Genomic DNA, 24,780 nt, shown 5'->3' on the forward strand with positions numbered 1-24,780 from the left:
TCATCTTCTCCCAACATTCTTTTTCTTGTTTGTTTTTTGTTATTTTGCAGGGCAGTGAGGATTAAGTGACTTGCCCAGGGTTACAGAGCTAGCAAGTGTCAAGTGTCTGAGGCCAGATTTGAACTCAGGTCCTCCTGAATCCAGGGCCGGTGCTTTATCCACTGCGCCACCTAGCTGCCCCCCCCAACATTCTTTAACTCTTGGTTTAAATCCACACCTCATTTTTCAGAGCCTCACTTCTCTGTATTCATTCCTTTGGGACTGATAAACTTAGAGGGTTTCAACTTTTACCTGTACACTCAAAATGGTAATAACTGACATTTACCTAGCTCTTTAGAGTTTTCTAAGTGCCTTTTGAACCTCACTGCAATCCTCTGAGGGAGGTACTGTGGTATATTATTTCAGGTCTCTATCTCCTGGTCATTCATCTGGCCAGATGTATACAGGATGATTACCAGTACCAGAAAATTTACATGTTGAAAATCAAGCTCCTCTTTTCCCTTTATTTCCTCTCATTTACACAACAAGCTGACTTTCTCATTGTTCTGCATCTTGTAGTTGGATCATCTTCAAGGGCCTGCAGATGAGCACTGGTTTCTTAGGGATGATTTCTTTGCTATATATAGCTTAACTCTTGCTTACCTGCACTGCATGTTGGGGCAGGGAGGGGGGTGGGGTGGGAAGGTGGGGAGAAGGTAGGCTCCTGAATTAATTTCCTTTACACTTGTATTTTACAATGAAGCAGAGATCTACTTATCCATGCTAAAATCTGGACCTGCAAGAAACTAGTGATTCCCTCTGAATAAAATTTATATTCACACCTTCATATATAGGAATGCTCTAAATAATATTATTTCACATTATGATATAATAATATGCTAACATTTAAAAAAACCCTTCATCTTATTGCTTTATGTAAGTAGTAATAAACAAACATCAAGTACCTACTATATACTAGACACTGAATAAAAAGACAAAAAAAATAGTTCCTATACTCAAGGAACTTATGCCCTAATACTAAGGAAGTTCAACATTTGCACAGATAAGTAACTAGAAAGTAATAGAAAGTCAGGCCCACAGACACATTGCTGGTAGAGCTCTGAATTGGCACAATCATTTTGGAAAGCTGTTTGGAATTATGCAAATGAAGTGGCTAAAATGTTTGTATCCTTTAACTCCTTGATACCATGTCCAAGCATATATCACAAGGAGGTCATTGATTTAAAAAAAGAAAAGGCTCCCTAGCAGCACTTTTAATGGGAACAAAGAACTGGAAACAAAGTAGATGCTCGTTTCCTAGAGAATAGATAAACAAATTGTGGTACTGAATGTAATAGAATATTATTGTGCTGTATATAGCACATGGGTGTTTATAAATGCATATTGATTGAAAGTAAGACAAGAGGTGTCAAATTCCCTGCAAACCTGCAAAATTCCCCAGTAGGGCCTGAACCATATTAAATGTAATTGGGAAATGTTTTTCAAAATAAATATAATGCAGGGCAGCTAGGTGGTGCAGTGGATAGAACACCGGCCCTGGATTCAGGAAGACCTGAGTTCAAATCCTGCCTCAGACACTTAACACTTACTAGCTGTGTGACCCTGGGCAAGTCATTTAACCCCAATTGCCTCACCGAAGGGGGAAAAAAACAAAACACCAAAAAACAAACAAAATAAATATAATGCAATACAATATACATGATGTTAATTTACCATTTTCTAAGTCAATATGTGTCCCTCTCTATTTGAATTTTTACTACTGCTGTAAAAAAAAACGCATTAAGTACAAATATGGTAATGTTATACATAATTGCACATGTATAACCTATGTCTGAATGCTTACTGCCTCAGGGAGGGGATATGGGAGGGATGGAAGGAGGGATAGAATTTGGAACTCAAAACTTTAAATAAAAATGTTTGTTAAAATTTCTTTTTAAAAAAGTACAAGGGGGCAGCTAGGTGGCACAGTGGATAGAGCACCGGCCCTGGAGTCAGGAGGACCTGAGTTCAAATTAGGCCTCAGACACTTAACAATTACTAGCTGTATGACCCTGGGCAAGTCACTTAACCACAATTGCCTCACACACAAAAAAAAAAGATTAAAAAAAAGTACAGAGAAGCATGGAAAGACTTCCATGAACTAAAGCAGGGTGAAGTAAACAGAGCCATGAAAACCAATATATATATAATAACTGAACAAAGTAAATGGAAAGAAATAGTTTGGCCCTGAAAGAGATATGAGAAGAAAACTGTTTTGGTAGGGATGGGTAGGAGGCCACATGTGGGGGACACTGAGTATGTTGTCAGGGGTTTTTTTTTTGCTATATTAATCATATTTGCTAACTTTTTCTTTTCCTTTTTTCCTACTTAAAAAAATTATTTGTTAAATGGAATGGCTCAAGGGGAAATGGAAAGGGATACAGAGGGACATTTGGGCTGTGTAAGAATGGAAATTATCAATAAGCATTTATTAAACAACAAAAACAACCCACCAATAATAGAATAATTCCAAGAGGTAAAGAACACAAAACTAGGAAGAACAGGAAAAGCCTCCTGTGAGAGTGGCTAGGCGTTTGTAGGAAGCTAGGGAAAATGAGTGCTTTTTAGACATAAGGGACAGCCTGAAGGAAGGCATGGAGTGCCTTAGTTTAGTGACTAGCACATAGTAGAACCTTAATAAATGGGTTATTAATTGATTAATGAAAGCAGAGAATGGAACATTTTGTCTGATATACAGCTAGTGAGTTAAACTGAAACAAGAGAGTAGATGAAGGGAAATATGTAATATTAGAAAAGGAGGTAGAAAACAGACTGTAGAAAAGTTTAAATGTTAAGCTGAAGATCTTGGTTTTTATCCTAAAAGCAGTAAGGAGATAGTGAAAATTGATTAGGCTAATGATATGTTTGTCTGTTTTAGGTATATCAATTTGGCAGTTATGTTGATGACACTTGAATTTTTGATTTATTGTTGATTTTGGTGTCGGTTTCTCACACTTATCTAGATGATTTTATTTGGGGGGAGGTTTGGAGGGTGGGGGGGGTGAGGGTTAAGTGACCCTGGGCAAGTCACTTAACCCCAATTTGCCTCACCAAAAAAAAAAAATTATTCTGAGGGGGCAGCTAGGTGGCACAGTGGATAAAGCACTGGCCCTGGATTCAGGAGGACCTGAGTTCAAATGCGACCTCTTGACATTTACTAGCTGTGTGACTCTGGGCAAGTCACTTAACCCCAGTTGCCTCACCAAAAACAAAAACAAAACACAAGAATGATTCTGAGGGGGCAGCTAGGTGGCGCAGTGGATAAAGCACTGGCCCTGGATTCAGGAGGACCTGAGTTCAAATGTGACCTCAGACACTTGACACTTACCAGCTGTGTGATCCTGGGCAAGTCACTTAACCCTCATCGCCCTGCAGGAAAAAAGCAAAAAACAAAAAACCCAAAATATTGTGGGACAATGAATCGTGATATACTTAACTCTTCTCAGCAATGCAATGATCCAAGATAATGTCAAAAAACTTATGATGGAAAATACTCCGGCCCTGGATTCAGGAGGACCTGAGTTCAAATCCGGCTTCAGACACTTGACTCGTACTGTGTGACCTTGGGCAAGTCACTAAACCCTCATTGCCTTGCAAAACAAAACAAAACAAAGCAAAAAAACCAATGTATTGAACATCTGCTAAATGTTCTATGGCACTAGCTCAGAACCTTTTTTGGTGTCATGGACTCCATTGGCAGTCTGGTTAGATCTCTGAACCCCTTTTCAAAATGTTTTTAAATGTATAAAATACATTTGATTACAAAGGAAACTAATTATATTGGGATACAGTTATCAAAATATTAAAAGTTCCAAATTTATGGGCCTTCTGAAATCTGCCCTCCCACCAGCTAGACCCATGAACGATTATAGGAGATATCATACAGGTGGTCTTTTCAGTCACAAACCGTACATACATACTTTCTGACCACATGTTTCCATCTGACCTCTTGTATCTTCCCTAACCCACAGGAATTCCAGTCAGTATAGCAGCAGCCTTCCTCTAGATCTCATCACATTGCATAGATCTGTCTAGAGTTGCCTCTCTGCTATTCCTTACTCTGGCTACTTGACTTACACATTTTCGTAACTCTTTACATCCCTTTGCCTGCTCACTTTACTATTGTTAATAGGTTATCATCTGTTCACACCCATCATACTCTTCTCTAGAGAATGTTGATGTTAATTTTTTCTTCTGGTGAGGCAATTGGGGTTAAGTGACTTGCTCAGGGTCATACAGCTAGTAAGTGTCAAGTGTCTGAGGCCACATTTGAACTCAGGTCCTCCTGAATCCAGGGCTAGTGCTCTATCCACTGTGCCACCTAGCTGCCCCTGATGTTAATTTTTTTTTTTTGGTGAGACAATTGGGGTTAAGTGACTTGCCCAGGGTCACACAGCTAGTAAGTGTTAAGTGTCTGAGGCCGCATTTGAACTCAGGTCCTCCTGACTCCAGGGCCGGTGCTCTATCCACTGCACCACCTAGGTGCCCCTGATGTTAAATTAAAAAGAAAGACCTCCTGATCTATAATGATTTCTTGTTTTATATGGACATGTAGCAGAAAGGATATATAATTTAGTTTGAAAGATGAGATCTAAAATACTAAAGATTAGATATTAATACCAGTTTATGGCTTAGTGCTGTTACGTTTTCCGGCTAAAGAATTCAGAAAAGGATCAATTCAAGCTTGAGTAGTCTTGATGATTAATGGGAAAAGATAGGTAGAAGAAAAATTTGGATAGATAGATAGGAGGAGAGAGAATGTTCCATGTGTATTTGCGAAACTATAAAGAAATCGGACTCTTTGGAAGATATCCAATCCCATTCCCTCAGCTCATTGACTCTCATTTAGGTTTCTAAAGCGGTTTTCCGTGTGTAATTGGAGAGCTATATAAAGAGAATTGAACTCATTGGGAGATACCATTCCAAGCCTCTTGTTTCAATGAACTCTTATTTAGGTTTCTAATATTGAAGATAATGAGCCAACTCATTTTTAAATCCCCAAAGCACTTATTAGGACTGAAAACATATGGCCCCACCCCCACATTTTCAAGTACCATTGATTTTTTTAAAGGTAATTTAAAAAATCTTTTATTATTATGAACTTAACAAACACCAGTTAACATGAACATTTCTACTTACAAAGAAAGCCAAAAAGAAAGATTGCACATAAAACTAGGAATTTGCTCTGTTAGTTTGCCTCTTTTTATTTTATTTTATTTTATTGAAAGTAAAAAAAAAATTATGCTTCATCTGCATTTAGATTCCATCAGTTCTCTCCCTGGAGGTGGATAGCCTTTTTCATCATAAGTCCTTTGGAATTGTCTAGGATCATTGTCTTGATCAGAATAGCTGAGTCATTCACAGTTGATCATCATACAATATTGAGGTTACCTTGTGCAATATTCTCCTCATTCTGCTCACTTCACTTTGCATGAGTTCATGCAAGTCTTTGAATACAAGTCTTTTTTTGAAACCATCCTGCTCATCATTTATTCATTCATTCATTTATTTATTTGGGGGCAGGGCAATATGGGTTAAGTGACTTGCCCAGCATCACACAGCTAGTAAGTATCAAGTGTCTGAGGCCAGATTTGAATTTAGGTCCTCCTGACTCCAGGGCCAGTGCTTTATCCACTGCACCACCTAGCTGTCCCTGCTCATCATTTATTATAGCACAATAGCATTTCATCACAATTATATACTACAACTTGTCCAACTATTCCCCAATTTATAGGTATCCCCTCAATTTCCAATTCTTTGCCATCACAAAAAGAGCTGCTATAAATATTTTTGTACATACAGGTCTTTTTCTTTGATCTCTTTAGGATATAGACCTGGTAGTGGTATTACTGGATTAAAGGGTATGCACAGTTTTATAACACTTTGATCATATTCCAAGTTGTTCTCCAGAATGGTTGGATCAGTTCACAATGCCACTAACAGTATATTAGTGTCCCAATTTTTCCACGTCCCCTTAAATATTTGTCATTTTCCTTTTCGGCCATATTAGCCAGTCTGAGTAGGTATGAGATGGTACCACAGAGTTGTTTTAATTTGCATTTCTCTAATCAAAAGTGATTTAGAGGGGCAGCTAGGTGGCACAGCAAATAGAGCACTGCCCTGGAGTCAGGAGTACCTGAGTTCAAATCCAGCCTCAGACACTAACTGTGTGACCCTGGGGAAGTCACTTAACCCCAATTGCCTCACCAAAAAAAAAAAGTGATTTAGAGTATTTTTTTTCATGTGATTACAGATAGCTTTGATTTTTTTCCTGAAAACTGCCCGTTCATATTCTGTGACCATTTATGAATCAGGGAATGACTTGCATTCTTTTGAATTTTACTCAATTCCCTATATATTTGAGAGATGATTGCCATCTTTTTTAAAGGTATATAATAAATTCAGCTTGTTAGTTTTAAAGCTACCCTACATCTTTATGTCCCCTTGTGAACCTTCCTCTGGTCTCTTTGTGGCTTTTAAAAAATTCTTTAGGGGCAGCTAGGTGGCGCAGTGGATAGAGCACTGGCCCTGGATTCAGGAGGACCTGAGTTCAAATCCGACCTCAGACCCTTGACAATAACTGTGTGACCCTGGGCAAGTCACTTAACCCCAATTGCCTCACCCCCCCCAATAATTCTTTTATCACTATTGCTCTTGTCCCCATCCCCCTCCCTCAAAAAAAAAAATTCCTCCCTGAATTAAAAACAAAACAAAACCTCCCTTGTGTCAAATAAGTCCTGTCAAACATAAAATTATCTATGCTTGGGCCATGTTCAGATAGCATTGTGACGTGGATGCTGTTGTATCTGGGCTGTTGGTCATTTGGATAGTGCTCAGATGGGATTCCTTTGCCAAGGCCCTGGGCTGTTTGCCTGGACTCTGGAGGTATGGTAAATTTAAGATGATTCTTTATTCTGGGACACTAATATATTGTAGGAGTTCAGGTTATTCCAAATACCTCTGTTTTTTGAGATCTAGATCAGGACTTATATATTTGATATTTTTGTTAGAAGATTTTCAGTTTACTTATTATCTGCTTCTTTGAACTTTGCAGTATCCAAAATTATTGAGCCTGACAGCAAATGTGGAAGATAGGTGTTATCATCTTTATTTTGCAGATGGAGAAACTGAAGCAGATAGGGTTTAAGTAACCAGAGTCACACAGCTAGAAATTATTCAGGTCTGGATTTGAACTCAGGTCATCCTAATTCCAAGTCTAGAGTTCTGTCCACTGTACCACCTAGCTGCCATATTTTTGTTTGTTTGCTTGTTTGTTTAGAACAGAGTCTTGTGGATCTTTTAGGAAAAGCATTAGAAAAAATGGAAATTATCACTTAAAAGAAATTATATTTTTATAACACCTGAAGAACTTGTATTTTCCTAAAGCCTGTTAAATGAATATGTACCTGTAAAAGAAAATAGTGCACCCGATAGATTCAGGTTCTTTATTATTCCCCCAACAGGATCACTTTAGCTCTCTGACTTTAGTCCCTTCATCTGTGTAATAAGAACACCTGGGCTAAATGTCTCCTTGCAGCAGACTGTGGTCCTGATATGACTTTAGAGCCAATATAATGACAACTCGATTTTTAGATAGTGCTTTAAGGTTGATAAAGTGCTTTCTTCTCAACAGCCCTAGGCTTGGAGTCAAGAGACGTAGGTTTCAATCCTGGCAGTGCCACTTACTAGTTTTGTGACTTTGACCAGCTCAGTTCCCTCAGACCCTCTTTTTTTTTTTTTTTTTTTTGGTGGGGCAATGAGGGTTAAGTGACTTGCCCAGGGTCACACAGCTAGTAAGTGTCCAGTGTCTGAGGTCGGATTTGAACTCAGGTCCTCCTGAATCCAGGGCCGGTGCTCTATCCACTGCACCACCTAGCTGCCCCCCCAGACCTTCTTTCTTCATCTGTGAAATGAAGGTAATTGTACTTAAACTCTCTACCTCATAAAGGTTGTTGTGAAAGTCAAGCAAGATAATGTATAAATACTTTGTATAATCCTCTGAGAACTAGTATCAAAATCAGCTATTTTATTACTTATACTATTGTAATATTTTATTATCTGCTACTCGGGTTATAGAGCCTTTTTATCTATTATTAGAATCAGTAGTGAAAAAAATACTGAATTTGAATTTAGACAACCAAAGTTTATTTCTCAGCTCTACCACTTACTTGTTCTGTGACCTTGGATGAGTTGTTCAATCTTATTGAACCTTTTTCCTCATCTCTAAAAATGAAGACAGACTAGATCATCTTTGAGGTCCTTTCCAGTTCCCAAATTCACATGATGTCAGAGTTGGAAGAAATCCTTAAAGGTTGTCCTAGTTCAAATCATGCGCGAACAGCTGAATATTGTTAATGTGGAAAGAGCACTAGCTCTGAAGGCAGATGACCTGGAGGTAACTTGACTTCCATGGGCCTCAATTTCTTTGTCTATAAGGTTAAAGAAATGGACTAGATAACCTTTGAGGTCCATTTCAGCTTCTATTTTATGATTAAGGTAGAATTTGCTACCTCCCCAAGCAACCCATTGTACTTTTGGATAGCTCTAATTATAAGGAAGTTTAGATTAGACGATGCCTAATACTCCTTTGACATGTCAGTTCTTCAAATATTTGAAGACAGTTATTGTATATCCCTCCTGCACAGTCTGTGCTTCTCTAAACTAAATGTGCACATTCTCTTCAGTCCTTTTACAGTGTGATCTTGATGTTCTTTGCCAGCTGCTACCTGGAATATTTTCCAGCTTATTCAGTGTCCTTTTAAAAATGTGGTACCCAGAAATAAACATAATTCTCCTGATGCAGTGTGACTAGGGCAGAGTATAGCAAAACTGTTGTCTCCATGATGCTATGGCTATTTTAATGCATCCTAAGAGTGCATCATTTTGGGGTTGCTATATCATTCATATCAACTCACAACTGAGCCAAAGTGCTTGATCAAGCTCTATTATGCTTGTGAAGATAATATTTTGACTCTGATGTAATGACTGTTAGGTTTTTTACCTAACTAGATTTGCCCCAGTGGCCTAGCCTGCCAGGATTTTCTTTCATCCTCACTGTCATGAGTGTATTAGGCCAATTCTTCTTAAACTGTGGGTTATGACCCCATATGGGGTCACATAACCGAATGTGTATACCTATTTTATATACCTTTATACCCCAGGTCAAGTAAAAATGTCTCAGGTGAAAAGGGGTCACTTTTAAGAAACCCTGGATTAGGCATCCCTCCCAGCATTGTCATATGCAAATTTGCCTGCCATCTATATGTTTATTCCAATCATTAATAAAAATTCATTCCACTAAGACATCTTTCCAAGTTGATATCCACTCAACTCTTTGGGTGTAACAGAGTTTCAATTAAGTCTTTTTTTTAAAAAAATTTGTTTTGTTTTGTTTTATTTGCAGGGCAGTGAGGGTTAAGTGACTTGCCCAGGGTCACACAGCTAGTAAGTGCCAAGTGTCTGAGGTTGGATTTGAATTCAGGTCCTCCTGAATCCAGGGCCAGTGCTTTATCCACTGTGCCACCCAGCTGCCCCTTAGTTAAGTCTTAATGTACCTAATTGCAGTGTTGATTAGCCCCTATCTCTCCTTTCTCCTAAGATGAATGAATTTTGGTCCTGTCAGTAGAATGGAAAATTCTTGGTAGGGGGGACTTCTTCATTTTTGTATTTGCATCCCCAGCACTTAGCATGGTGTTCTTGCCAAATCACAGGGATTACAAAATGACTATTGATTGATTAATTGCCCATTACTTTGCTAATATCTAGATAAATTGTAGCAGTACCATTCTGTTACTATACCAGTGTAGTAATCCTGTCAAAAAAAAAAAATAGAGTGCAGCATAACCTGTTCTTGATATAATCATGTTGTTTCATTGTGATCACCTTTTTTCTCTCTTATTCCCTTTTTAAAAGCACATCCTAGAATTTTGCCAGGAACCTAAGCCAGACTTGCAGGCTATTTTCTTTTTCTTTTTTAGAGGCAGCTGGTGATGCAGTAGTTGGATCCCTGGGTCTGGAGTCAAGAAGACTTAAGTTCAAATTTAGCCTCAGACATTTACTAGCTGTGTGACCTTGAGCAAGTCATTTAACCTCTGTTTAGCTCAATTTCCTCAACTGTAAAATGGGGATAATAGCACCAACTTTGTGGGGTTGTTGTGAGAATCAAATAGGATAATATTTGTAAAAGTGCTTAGCATAGTCTGGCATATAGGTACTCTCTAAATGCTTATTTCCTCCCCTTCCGTTTTGTTTTGTTTTGTTTTTTAAATCAAGACATTTGTTTTTTCCCAATCCTGTGGTTATTCTCCCATTCTCCAGATTCTTTCAGAGATCACTGATAGAAAAATCAGGAATCACACCCATTAGTTTGTACTTTGGTATGTGGTTTACGTGGACCTACTGACTTCCTGTTATCCAGAGCAACCAAGTACTATCTTACTTTCTTACCCTGGGCTTCTTTTCCCTAGTGGCTGGCTATTCCAGCCAGTCTAAAGGTCATTCTTATGAGAGGAAGCAGAAGTAAAAGAAGAGCTGAACAGCACTACCTTCTCTTTTTTGTCCATTACATCATCCTTTCATCTCTCTTATTCTCTTTTTTGAACTTCCTCTTTTCCCAATTTTTTTTAAATAGAGAAAAACCTTTCTTGTTGCCCTTAGCTTCTCTGATAGCCTTGGTTTATTCTAGTCTTTACAACTTCCGATGTTATTCTTGGAATACTGGCCTGTGCTTTTTTGGTCATCTAACATAACCTGCCCTTGGTTCATCTTTTTGTACATCTTTTTAAAATCTAAGTTGGTCTCTGAGTATCCTGTGCATCCACTTTAGACAGTTCTCTCTTCCTTGTCAAACCTTTCTCTTTTAATCTTCAGGATTTTACTCTTAAGAGCTTCCCATCACTCCTGGGTATGTTTCCCCTGTAGAATTTTAGGGCATAGGGGCAGCTAGGTGGTGCAGTGGATAAAGCATCGGCCCTGGATTCAGGAGGACCTGAGTTCAAATTAGGCCTCAGACACTTGACACTTACTAGCTGTGTGACCTTGGGCAAGTCACTTAACCCCAATTGCCTCACTTTAAAAAAAAAAAAAAAGAATTTTAGGTCATAGGATCCTTCTCCTTTATCAAAGCACTCTGAAATCTGTTCTCCTAAGATTTAGGGTACATGTGAGATTAGTCTTTTCTTTCCTCTCCATCACAAATTCTAATGTGGGGTGATAATTTCCCTCCAAAATTTCTGTCATTCCTACTTTAGCAAATAGTTTTTTCTGGTGAAAATCAGATCCATGATAGACATTCCCTTTGCTGGTTCTTTACCCTTTATCTTCATTTCTCTACAGGCTCAACTACTGCTGACTCTCTGGGCTTTCTTCATTATGCCACAAAAGCCTTCTTACCCTGTGGCCTCTTCTTCTGACTGGTCAGTGCCTGCCAGAATGTCCCTTTTAGTCTTTTTCTCTGATTTGTTGGTTCCTCCCAGGACTTGGAGAGTACCCAGGCCAGCCATGTCTTCCTTCCTCTCTGGGCTCTCCACTCCTTATTCTTCTCTCTTCCTCGGGCTTACTTCTATTTGTTGTCTTCCCCTGTTAGGATATAAATTCCTTGATGACAGAGCCTGTCTTACTTGTTCGCTTTCTTGTATTTGTACTGCTTAGCACAATGCCTGGCACATAATGAGCACTTAAATGCTTGTCAGGAAATCAATAGCAACTCTGCTTTGGGCAAAGAGAAAATTCCAAAAGATACCATGTTAATTGAAGTTCCTCTACTACTATATCATGCCCCTCTGTGCCTGGCATGATAAATGTTTGACAGACTCATCTAGGTCATCTTCCAGGTGGTCTGTATTCTCCCCTGACAGTATTGCTTCTGTCTGTTCCTGCCTCTATTAAGCTATATCTGAATGCTTCCTACTCTGGTTCCTGAATTTTCTCATAGGAGTATAGCTCCTTAATGTGGAGTGGCATTCCATCCCATCTCCTTTTTTACTTGGAACTTTTGATTACCTAAGTATTTCTTTCTATATTCTAGTCATGTACCTCATTCTACCAAATTTCAGTGATGCCTAATAAGGTTAGTCAGATTTGCTTTCTTGACTTAGAATTTGTAGTTCACCTCACTTCTTACCAATACTTTGTGCATTTGCAATAAATGCATGTTGAATTGGATTTATGTATTGACATCTGAGAGCCATGAGTTTTATTGCTGTTCCCTTCATAGATTTTGCTCTTGTGAGCTCCTCAGCACCTTTTCTACTATTCTTCTTTCCCTATAGCTATAACTATGGCATCTAACTTCATGGATATTTTTGAATACTTTTCTCCCTCCCCCTTCCCTTTCATTTTTTGTTTGTTTGTTTGTTTTTTAAGTGAGGCAATTGGGGTTAAGTGACTTGCCCAGGGTCACACAACTAGTAAGTGTTAAGTGTCTAAGGCCGGATTTGAACTCAGGTACTCCTGATTCCAGGGCCAGTGCTCTATCCACTGTGCCACCTAGCTGCCCATTCCCTTTCATTTTAATGCCCTATTGATGGCATCTGTAAGATTAAAGGCAAATATATTCTTATTAGCTCTTATTATCCCTAGTCAGGATATTTTAAACCATGGTCTAGAAATAATAGCTAGCAGTTATTAATAGATTAAATTTATATAGTACTTTAAGGTTTGCAAAACACTTTTCAAATATTATCTCATTTTGGCTTCACAAGAACCCTGGGGGGTGGATGGTTTTATTGTCCTCATTTTGCAGATGTGGAAACAGAAACTAGAGATTAAATGACTTGCCCAGTCAGAGTCATATAGCTCTTAAATGTCTGAGGTTAGATTTGAATTTAAGTTTTCCCAACAGTTCCAGTTCCAGACTCTATCCTAGGATAGAGTGCCACTGTGATGGCTAACTGCCACTGAATCTATTCTTAGACATACCATATTCTTCACCAGCTATTGACTGCTCAAATCTACCTTTCTTTTTTGAAGTTCTTACCTTTGATTGGTAGTTGGGCGGTTTGGAGGGTCAGAGAAACTAGCATTCAAATCCTAGATCTCTTACTTACCATCCCTGGGTCCCCAGGCAAGCCACCTAACCTCTTGGCTGGCTTCAGTTTCCTCCTCTGTAAAATGAGGAGTTTTCTACTGTCCCTTAAAGTTCTAAATCTGTGGTCCTATAAAAAATGCTACCTCTGTCCCTAAGGACTTCAGTTTCTTGCCCATGACTCTAATCTTTAGCAATGTTCACTTGATTCATGTGGGAATCACCCCAAGTGAGTAACGTTCATTCTCATCCAGTTTGACTGGTCTTGAGTGATTCTTCATCATCCCCTGGGAATGTGGCAGATCTCTCCATTGCTATTAACAGGTTAACAAATAACTGCTTCATTGTGTCCTTCAGGCAGTTACTAACCAATACCACTGGTCTTCTCCCGAATCTGCCTGTTGGTCTGCATCCTCATTCCTTAGACAACATGTAGGTGCATCCTCCCCAGAATATTTAGCGCCTTTCTCTTTGGGAAAAAGTCTCATGTCTGTTTGTTAGCTTTAAGTATTAAGATGTAATTCTCCCCTGTCCCCGCTTTGAAATAGTCTTTCTTCTGCCTTTCATCCTCTTGATGCAGGTCAGGGCTCCCAACTTGGATTCTTTTTCACAATGAATGCTGTCTTTCTTATTTTGTGTTTGTTTTAAAGGAACATTTATTCTTTCTGATAACTTGTTGAATGAGGAGAAGCTTCTTGAGACTTTTTATTTTTTCTTGTAGGAGGCATGTCAGTCTGCACTTAGAGCATAGATTATTACACGGTCATGTCAGAATAATAAACATTGTAAGCCCTGTGCAGGTCACTGCCAATTTTTCCAGTTCTCCATACTTACTCAAGGTAAGAACCATTGGTTCTTACTAATAAGTAGTTCCCCTGTATCCTAAAAGTTCCTCTTTTCTTTTTCCCCTGCATGGAATGTCTTACTGCTTTCTGCCTGATCTATTACTTCCTTCAGGACTTGATTTAAACTCTTCCTTAAGGAGCATTCCCTGATTTTGTTTTCGTTGGCTATGTATTTAATTTATTACAGAGCTTTGTTTTTATTCCTCTCCCCCTCCCCCCTGCAGTGGGCTGGGTAGCAAAAAAGAAAGAAAAGAGGGTCATTGAAGTATTTTTTTTCCTGATGGATTTGAGGTGAAAACTTAGAGTTGTTTTAATTTTCATTTATATTACTACTGATTTGGAATATTCAAACACAACTTCAGGGATTGCAAGTATTCCAACTACAGTAATATGTCATTGTAATAATTGCTTATCGAAGATCGTACATGTTTTGTTTTGTTGTGGGGACAAAAATGTAAAGCATGGTAGCCCTGTGCCTGGCACAGAGTAGACCCCACAGAGATATTGTTGTTGTTGTTGTTGTTGTCTGTACATGGTATCTCATTTCCCATCTCCACATCTTTCAACAAGCAAACCTATGTCCGGAATGTTCTCCATCCTCTTCAATTCTGTCTCACAGAATCTCTACCAAGTACCATCTCCCACATGAGGCATTTTCTGATCTCCTCAATTGCTTATTGCCACAAAAAAATTACTACTACCTGCCTAGTAACTATGTTATATATGCTTACCTCTAGTAAAATGTAAGCTCTGCCCTGCCGTTAAGGAACTTACTGACTTTTTCCAAGTGTTTTTATCCTCTTTGAATAGAGGTGGGTACATTGATCAAAGCTAATTAGTTAGCATCATTCTATTCCATTGGTTGACATGATGAGGGTGGTCTACATTAAAATAAACTCTACAGATGATGTCTGGAAGAAGAATGTAAAAGAACCCCAATGAAGTTGCTCAAGGCAAAGTCCATTATCTAGGTGTGGTTTGATCCCACAAGTCCTTAATTGAGTTAGACAAAAGAATCTATCCATTTATTTTATTCCCTTGGGTTTGTCTCAGACCAGATCTGAACTTTCTGGAGTGGCGGAGAGAAAGGACTTAGAAATTGATTTCTGGGTCCCCCCAAGAAACCCATTATTCATTATTTTCTCACAACCAACAGAGGTGTTCACATTTGATTTGGTCATCACTGTAGCTCAAGCCTTCATCACCTCTTACCTGGACTTCTTTGCAATAGCTTCCCAACTAATCAAGAGTCCCAAGTTTCTTTGCACTCTGAAACATCCTCCAGAAAGCTGTCAAGGTGATTGCCTAAAATGCAGGTCTGACGATGTCACATGACTTCCCCCTTCTTAGTAACCTTGAATGCCGTGACTCCTTGTGACATCCAGGATCAAATTAAACTCCTTGCATTTCAAGCTCTTCCCTACCTGGCTCCTTCCTATCTTTCCAATTTTCTTACATAGTACTGCCATCTACTCCTGCTGCAGTCTAGCCACACTTGTTTCCTGGCTGTTCCTCACACATGAAACAATGTTTCCTGTGCCTTTGCATTGGATGTCTCTTGTTCCTGGGATGCTCTCTCTCCCTCTTCAACTCTGTTTCTCAGAATTCCTGACTTTCTCTGAGACTCAACTCAAACTACACCTGTCAGAGGCCTTTCCTGACACTTCTACAAGTTTGCTTATAAAGGGAGGAGCAATCTAAGACAGTAGCCTGAAGGGCTAGGTCAAGATCAAGGTTAGTCAGGTTTTTTCAAGGTCTGGAAGAGATTTGGGCATATTTGTAGGTCGTAGGGAAAGAGCCAGTGGATTGAGATTGAAAATTATGGTGGGGGGGGGGGAGACGGAAGAATGATCAAAGGCAGCAAGCTCAGTGGAAGATGGTGGTAGTGGGAGAGAGAGGATCAAGGATGTAAACAGTGGGATTGGTCTTGGTAAGGAGGACATCCTCTTTCTGAAGGTCTTGCAAAGGATGAAAGAGTGGGGGGAAACTGTGAAGGGAATTTAAGAACTTCTTCTAGATGCCCTCATTTTTTTTTCAATTAAAATATGTGGCAGGCTCCTCTGAAGAAAGGGAAGAGACAGAGGGTGTTTAGTTAGGTAAGTAGCTTGAGGAGAGAAGGTTCAAAATAGATGCTTTAGAGAATGTAATCAAGATTCAATCAATCAAGGAAGAGTAAAAGGATTGCAGCAGAGCAGTCATGGCCCAGTTGAGATTAGATAGTATAAATTTGTTTTATACATTAGGGTATACAATTGGGTTTGGGACTTCTAGCACAATTCAACAGCTCATGATAGGAATGAGTGAAGAAGCTAGATGGTGGGGGTGATCCAGTATTAGAGGTTAGAGGGAATGAGCAAGGTAAGCAAGGGATTCCAGGGTAGAAGATAACATGAAATTTTCAAAGAAAGAAAAGGAAGACCAGAGCAGGGGTGATGGACTGGGAGACATGAAGGGATAGAGTGACTACAGGTTGATATGGGAATGAAGATGTTTAGGATGTTTAGATGGAAGGACAGGAGGTTGTGGCCAGATAGAGGCATTTCAGAGTTTTGTTTGCAGAGATGGGACAGTCCAGGAATAATGGGATCAAGAATATGACCATACTTGTGTGTGGCTAAGGTGGTCTGAAGGTGCTGATTGTTAAAATTAAGCTTGTTGAATGGGGAGGGTAACATGGAGGCTAACCCAGAGTGGTGGTAGGTAGGACTGTCTGGGCTCTATGGGTTACCCTATGATTGGCTACTCCTACACTGTGGCTCTTCAACCACCTACTTACATGAATAAATAAGCCATCTGATTCATTAGGTCTTAACAAAGGCATTTACACAAAAGGCAAAGCAATAATTATTATATAATATTCCACCCATAAAGCCAGGGTGTACTCTCCCCCAAATACATGCAGGGGAAACATGCATGAACTTAAAAGACCATGATAGTGAGGTTAACATGTAGCATCACACCTCTAGAGCCCTGGACTTCTCGAACCCTTCTCTTTAGTGGTCTTGTTCTTTATAAAATTCCCTGATAGGCGTGGCTTTCACTTTGGTAGGGTGACTCTGCTGCTTTCTAGGCTAGGCTGCTTTACTCATCTCCTGGGCTGGCCCTCCTTTCTGCCAGGTGAGTGATAAGACCCTTTGCAGGTAGGGGTGGGGGTGGAGGTGGAAGTGGAAGTGGAAGTGGGAGGGGGTGGTGCAAAAGCTTCCCCAGTTCTGCTCCCTAAGCTGGCCTCTAAGGGTTTTCAGTTCCCAGGCAGCTGCTTACAATACAAATAGGTGCCAGCAGCAGCTCTGAGGTTTTTCTTTGACAAACCTTCCTGTTTAAAGATTGGGGCCCCTTAATGAGAGATCACTCTTATCTTATGGTGATCAAGGAATTCATTTACCAAATCCTTATCTCTGCAGACTAGACTGTAACCCCACAAAACAGACATTTGCCTAATAATCACACAACAGTTGTGGAGTTCAGGGTTCCCTCATTTTTTAACTCTGAAGATCTCCTATTGGTCTTGTGCAAATGACCATCTGGAAAACAAATCACTAAAGACAGTTCAGTTGCCTTCTTTATTAGTATTGTTTTGTATGCAAGTCTCACATTTACCTTTAACCCTTCAGTCAGCATAATCTGAAAGGGGCATGTTTTTATGTGTATATTGAGGGCCCCAAGCTTAAGGGAAAGGGGTTGGGCTAGAGAGAAAGACATGAGTTTGAGAAAAGAAGGAAAATAATCTGTGGGTTGGTAAACTGCTAGCAGAGACTACATTGGATCCTAAATCTAAATGAGATAAAGGGGAAGGGGTCTGGAAGTGACAGTAAACAGCAAGGAATAGGCTTGATCATTCTCCTAAGCCTCTGTGTGGGTGTTTTAGGGAAATGTTGGGGGAAGGGGAGAGGGGGAGATGAGAGAATATTCTAGGATAGAGATAGTAGCCAGAGAGCTGTTGTTTTTTTTTTTTTGTTATTGTTGGGGGGTGGGGGAGCCAGGTGATTGCAAAGAGGTATTAGAAGACAAGTCTAATAATCAGGGCAATTTGCTCATAAGAGAATGGGATCAAGAGGACATAGTGGAGAAAGTTGAGAACTATAGAAAGTTTCTTTAGCACCTAGGAAGATCGGGGTGCACCCTCAGAAAAGGATAACAACCTCAGGGTCCCTACATCCAAAGCTTTCAAGAAAAATATGAATTGGTCTCAGGCCATGGAAGTGCTCAAAAGGGACTTTGAAGAGAAAGTAAGAGAGATAGAAGGAAGATTTAGAGAGGGGGAGGAAAGAAGAGCAATTCAGGAGAATCATGAGAAAAAAGGCAAATGGAAAAGGAGATACAAAAGCTCTCTGAAGAAAATTATTGCCTAAGAATTAGGATTGAACAAATGGAAGCAAGTGACTTTAAGAGAAACCAAGACAGTAAAGCAAATCCAAATGAATAAAAAAAAAATAGAGTGCAATATGAAATATCTCCTTAGAAAAACAACTGAACTGGAAAATAGATTCAGGAAAGCTAATTTGAAAATCATTGGACTACCTGAAAACCATGACCAAAATAAGAGTTTAGACAACATTCTTCCAAGAGATTGTCAGGGAATATTGTCCTGATATTCTAGAAGCAGAAGGTAAAATAGAAATTCAAAGAATCCACTGATCACCTCCTGAAAGAGATTCCAAAAGGAAAACCTCCAGGAATATTATAGCCAAATTCCAGAGCTCCCAGGTCAAAGAGAAAATATTGCAAGCAGCTAAAAAAAAGGAATTCAAATACTGTGGAGCAACAATAAGGCTAAAAGAAGATCTAGCAGCATCTACATTAAAGGACCGGAGGGCATGGAGTATGATATTCTGGAGGGCAATGGAACTGGGACTATAGCCAAGAATCACGTACCCAGCAAAATTGATTATAATCTTTCAGAGGAAAAAATGAAACTTCAGTGAAAAAGAGAACTTTCAGGCTTTTGTGATGAAAAGACTTGAACTGAATAGAAAATTTGACTTTCAAATACAAGACCCTAGAGAAGTATAAAAAGGTAAACAGGAAAAAGAAATCATGAGGGATATTAAAAGATTAAACTGTTTACATTCCTACATGGGAAGATAATACTTCTAACTCATAAGAGGACATAGTGGGCAAGAAGAGAAGAGCCCCATATGAATATAGAGGGTGTTGGGCTATGGTGGGTACAACAGGCAGATGGTAGTAGAGGAAGGGAACATTTGGTCTAGGTGCCCTTCTACTTGGGATAACAAATTCTCTGAATTAACAAGAATTTGGAGAGAAGGTCTGCTGGCCATTGGACAATAGTTTTTATACTCTCATTCACTGAGCAACCATGGATCTGCTCCAGCCCTTAGCTCAGATGTTGATTAGATTCATTCACAATTCCAGTACAACAATAGCTGGTTTATCGTTCCAATGTTGAGTCACTTGACCCCAATTGCCTTACCAAAAAAAGAAAAAAAGAATTGTGCTTGGAACTAAAATCAGTCAACCAGCATTTATTAAATGCCAGCTATGTCCACTTACTGTGCTAGGTGATAGGGATACAAAGACAAAAATCAAACAATCCCCTGCCCTCGAAGAACTTGTATTTTTTTGAGGAACATATACATAAATTAGTATATATAAAACAAATACAAGATAAGTGGTGGAGGGAATTGGGAATGCTTCATGTAGAAATTATGGCTTGAAAACAGTTTTGAAGGAAAAGTGATTCTAAGAAGTAGAGCTGAGGTGGGAATATACATTCCAGTCTTGGAGGTGGGGGAGCAGTGAAGGGAAGAAGTCATTGCCAAAACACAAAGATGGGTGTGTCGTGTTCGAGGAACTGTAAGAAGACCAGTTTGGGTAGACTGTGGAGGTGGAAAAAGGAGTCATGTCTAATAAAATTGCAAAGTTAGGTTGGGGCCAGGGTATGAAGGCCTTTAAAAGCTCATCAGAGGAGGCATATAGTTGATCCTAGAAACAGTAGGAAACCATTGGAGTTTATTGAGTAGGGAAGTGATGAGGTCAGACTTAGAGAAATTAGCATTGGTATTTTTGGTAGTTATTAAATTATATAATTCTGAATATCCATTTGTCATAAAGACTGGTTGCCATAAAGATTATGCAAATAAACAAGAAATGGTTTTTATTTGAAATCTGAGAATACCTTTTTTTTTATAAAGTACAAGAGATATTATAGACATGTTAATCATTTTCCTGTGTTTGCTTAGGTTCGTCTATGCGTATCTAAGCTTTATTTTCTTTGGAGTTTTATTCATGCTGAAAAAACAATTGTTTGAAGTTAAAATTATATTAAACTACATCCAAACTCTATATTATACCGTGTACTAGAAGTTGGTGTCAAGCAAAGACAACTTAGGCATCTGTCTCAGCAATGCTAACTTATATGGTCATGGTCCTTCAGGTAGGAGTAAGTTAACAGAGGCAAAATTCCAGCCTCAGTCCTCTAACTCCCAATCTAGCACTATTTCTACTACATGATGATGCTTTTCCTAGAGAACCTCTTGGTAAGGGAGTCTTGCTTGCTAGATATTTCCCTAGTACAGATGGATGGATTCCAAGAAGAGCTTTTATAGTAAGGCTCCAGTGTAGAGGGCCAGTAATTTTATTTCCTAACCTTGTGATGACTGACAAATTTTTTAGTCTCTGTCCACTTGGTGGTATAGAGCTCACCACACATTAGGAATTTAATATTTTAAAGTTTTATTTTCTCACTTCAGCAGAGCAGTTTAAAGTGACTATCTTGGGTTTTTCTTCAATTCTGATTTGTTTCTGGGTTGTGTGCAGTATTTGGTATGACCAGCTTCATAGACATTCATTCACAAAACATACCTTTTAAAATAAGATGAACTGTTGGATTCTTTGAAAATCAAACTTCAAAAGTCCTAGACACAAAAGCTCTGAAGACTACAGAAGCAATGACTAGCAAAGCCTCCCCCCCCCCCCCATGCATCCTGTCTTCTTGTGTTTCTGTACTCTTTGGTGAGTTTTTTCCCTTCATATTTTCCCCACAATGAGCTTTGTATTTTTTCTTTGGTCATCTCTTTAAATTCTTTTGACAGCAAAGGAATATAGCTATTTGGAGAAGAAATCAGAAGTACAGTCAGTGGCTTCAGGTATCATCTATAAAGTCATTTTGTAGTCCTTATCAGTTCAGGAAGTAAAGAGATGACTTTATGAGAAACCAACCGGGGGATGTGTCTAAAGCAGGGGTCCCCAACCCTCCTGTTTTGGATGGCCGTTGAGCTTAGAATGATTTTAACATTTTAAAATACACTTTTTTGTTTTGTTTTGTTTTTTTGTGAGGCAATTGGGGTTAAGTGACTTGCCTTGGGTCACACAGCTAGTAAGTGTCAAACATCTGAGGCCGGATTTGAACTCAGGTACTCCTGACCCCAGGACCAGTGCTCTATCCACTGCACCACCTAGCTGCCCCAAAATACACTTTTTAAATATACTTTATTTTAAAATGTAAAAACATTCTTAGCTCACCAGTAGTACAAAAATAAGCAAAGTATAACAGCATTGTACATGTCAGGTAAGACCTTCATAGTTCATACAGTGGTTACATGCTCCTTTAAAAGTATAGGTTAAGGGCAGCACAGTGGATAGAGCACCGGCCCTGGAGTCAGGAGGACCTGAGTTCAAATCTGGCCTCAGACACTTAACACTTACTAGCTGTGTGACCCTGGGCAAGTCACTTAACCCCAATTGCCTCACTAAAAAAACAAACAAACAAACAAACAAACAAATAAAAGTATAGGTTAAAATATACCAATCTTTTAAATCCTTTTTTGTTGAAAGTGCTTAGAGACTTCTAGGATTTGAATGTTTAATATGTCACATTGTCTGCTAAGTGGCATTTTAAAATTCAGGGACAGATATATATATATATATATTTTTTTTTTTTTTGCAGGGCAATGGGGGTTAAGTGACTTGCCCAGGGTCACACAGCTAGTAATTGTCACGTATCTGAGGCCAGATTTGAACTCAGGTCTTCCTGAATCCAGGGTCAGTGCTTTATCCACTGCACCACCTAGCTGCCCCCCCCCAGATACTTTTTCAAGAACAACTTAGCACAGTAAAATTCCTGTTTTATATTGTATCTGTAAAGGTATTTACTGACCCTTAATATGGAGGTTAGCAATTTAATTACACATTATTTGGTTAATCTAATGAAGACTTGATTAAAAAAAAGGGTTTAGTACACCTAATACTTAATTGGAAGAACAGTTGTTGTATGGTTTTACATAAACATCTTTGCAAATTTCTTTTATGCACATCAGACCACTTGACTTTTATTAATTGTGTAAATTCCCCCCAAAGTGGTAGAGTATGGTTATATTCTGCCATGATTTGTGGTGGTTACAAAACTGCAGTCTCAAAGGGTTCCTTAGTGTTCACATGCTAGGCGTTACTTGAAATATTACCAACGTAAGTAATTTTTTCCTTAACACTGTTTTATTTAGCTGTTTATCTAGTATCTTTCTCATATGTAAACTTAAGGCCTTGTTAGTCTTACGACCCTATAGACCACCCTTGAATTTTGAGAGTTTCAAGACCAATGCCAAATGTTAGCTGCCATGAAGGTGAAAGAGAATCTGAATGGAGCAGTGAGGGTGGACTCCTCTCAGCTGGCATATAGCATTTGTGTACCCTAGGCAAGCTTCGAGATTGAAGAATTTTATACCATATATATGACTCTCCTCCTGGGACCTTGTACCTATTACACAAAATAAATAGCTATGGACCATGGAGAGCAGACTTTCTGGCTTGTTTAAAAAAATATACCTCATTGTGCCCCAAAATCCCAGCCTCTGAGTTTTGTAGCCTTGAAAACTGTTTGACTTGTCTATCCTTAGTCTTGGCTCTCTTCCCATGGAAGATGTTCTTCATATGAAACACATTCTGTTAAAAAATATTAGTTTGAACTTTGAGTGTTTCTAATTGTTGCACTTATTCATCCAAGATTCAGACTGCCCACTTTGCCAAAGAAAGAGACCCAGAGCATCCAGATGTAGAAGCCTCTGGTTGTACCCTGAGTTCTGTTAATATTCATATAGAGAGGTTCTCTTGAAGCACATATTTCATTATTGATAGAACAGTGGGTTTTGAAGTAGCTGAAAAAAGTTTTTCTGTAGATACTTGTAGAATTGGGGGGGGGGTTAATTTCTTAAGTTTTGAGCCACAATATCAAAATAGTATATTGTGTCTTATTTTATGAGATTAGTAGAATTTTCATGTTATCGTCATAATTAAACCATTTAGTTAGTAATGAAATAAGCATTCTAAGTAAATGCACTTAATATGTACTTATAACATATATAATAATTTTATTTTCTTCCCCACAGTGCTGCTGTTGACAAAAAAACAGGATTACGTGTGGCAGTGAAGAAGTTATCCAGACCATTTCAGTCCATCATCCATGCAAAAAGGACTTACAGGGAATTGCGGTTGCTTAAGCATATGAAACATGAAAATGTAAGTCATCAATGTGGGGAAAGGAAAACTGTTTTTGAACAGACTGGATTTTTTTATTCTTAATCATTTGAAATATCTATAATGGCACAAGAATGAACCAGACAAAGTATTGATAATATCTTAGGCTTGACCCTTACTTATATTACAGTAATTACTGTAATTAAATTGTCTGAAGTCTGTCTGGAGCAAAGCTTCTTAAACTGTGGGTCACAACCCTACATGGGGTTGTGTAACTAATTGGGTGCAAAAAATTTGGCAACAGTAAAAGGTTATGTATACCTATATGCCTGGGGTCATGTAAAAATGTCTTGGGCAAAAAAGGGTCATGAGTGGAAAAAGTTTAAGAAGCCATGGTCTAGAGTAAGATGTCTCTTATTTTAATGTATACTGTCATATACTGCCAGTACTAGAGCTTAGCTCTTATTCTTTTCCCTTTTTTGTTTAGATAGACTGCTGAAACCTAAAATGAGATGATACTGTAGGGAGGGAAATAGGGGGGCGGGGAGTTGAGAATAGTAAACCTTTGCTTTCCTCTTAGCAAAATTTAATGATGTTCATTTTAAACTTGTAGTGATGACCTTGGACATCAGTGAAAGAACTTAGCCACAGCCTCACCAGTTTTAGGTTGAAAAGCACTTCATTGGTCATCTAGTTCAACCCATACCTGAATAGAAATCCCTAACACAGAATACCAGTCAAGGAATCATGTAGCTTAGCATCATGGTGTAGTGTAAAGAGCACTGACTCTGGGCCCTAAAGTAGGAGAGAAGTACCATGATGAGGGTTAGAAACTGATGAGGTGGAATTAAAGACCCAGCAGAGAGAAGGTCAGTGGGACAAGGCGTTCTAGGAGCATCACTAGTGAAATATTAAAGTGGCAGGCTGCAGGGTAGAGTCTCACTAGGCGGGCAAGTGTAACCAGAATAAAGGAGATGGAGTGAAAAAGTGGTTAAGCACCGGTGGTCATCATGATAAGGGCAGAGGGTAAATTTAGTATGAGTGGGACAAGCTATCCGGATGATGTTAGGGTAGGGGATTGGAATTTAAAAGTTGAAGATCTTTGAGATCTCTCAAATCCTTTCCCTTCTGTTTCCTCACATGGCCATCATCCTAGTTAAGGTCCTCATCACACCTCCCCTGGACTTGTACCATCCTCACTGGGTTTTCTGCCTCCGGGCTCTCCTCTCCCCAATCCATCTTCCACAGTTTCCAAATTGATTGATATTCCTGAAGCACGAATCTGACCATGTTACTGTTCCCTTGTTCAAGAAGCTCCATCCACTTCTCCATTCATTGCCTATGGGATAAGAGAAAAACTCCTCAGTTTGATATTTAAAGCACTTAATAATCTGGTTCCGGTTTCTCTTCCAGGTGTATTGCCTATTACTCCGTCAGGTGCTC

General features: G+C 39.0%; 1 protein-coding gene across 1 annotated transcript in view; it reads left to right on the forward strand.

The window, feature by feature from the left end:
* The window catches only part of MAPK14 (mitogen-activated protein kinase 14), a 98,322-nt gene that overhangs the window by 16,748 nt on the left and 56,794 nt on the right, over positions 1-24,780 (forward strand). Inside the window, 1 exon segment of the mRNA XM_044003390.1 lies at positions 23,250-23,379. Within this exon segment, the coding sequence (XP_043859325.1) occupies positions 23,250-23,379 (130 nt within the window).

Source organism: Dromiciops gliroides, chromosome 4, assembly GCF_019393635.1.
Source record: "Dromiciops gliroides isolate mDroGli1 chromosome 4, mDroGli1.pri, whole genome shotgun sequence".
Lineage (NCBI taxonomy): Eukaryota > Metazoa > Chordata > Mammalia > Microbiotheria > Microbiotheriidae > Dromiciops > Dromiciops gliroides.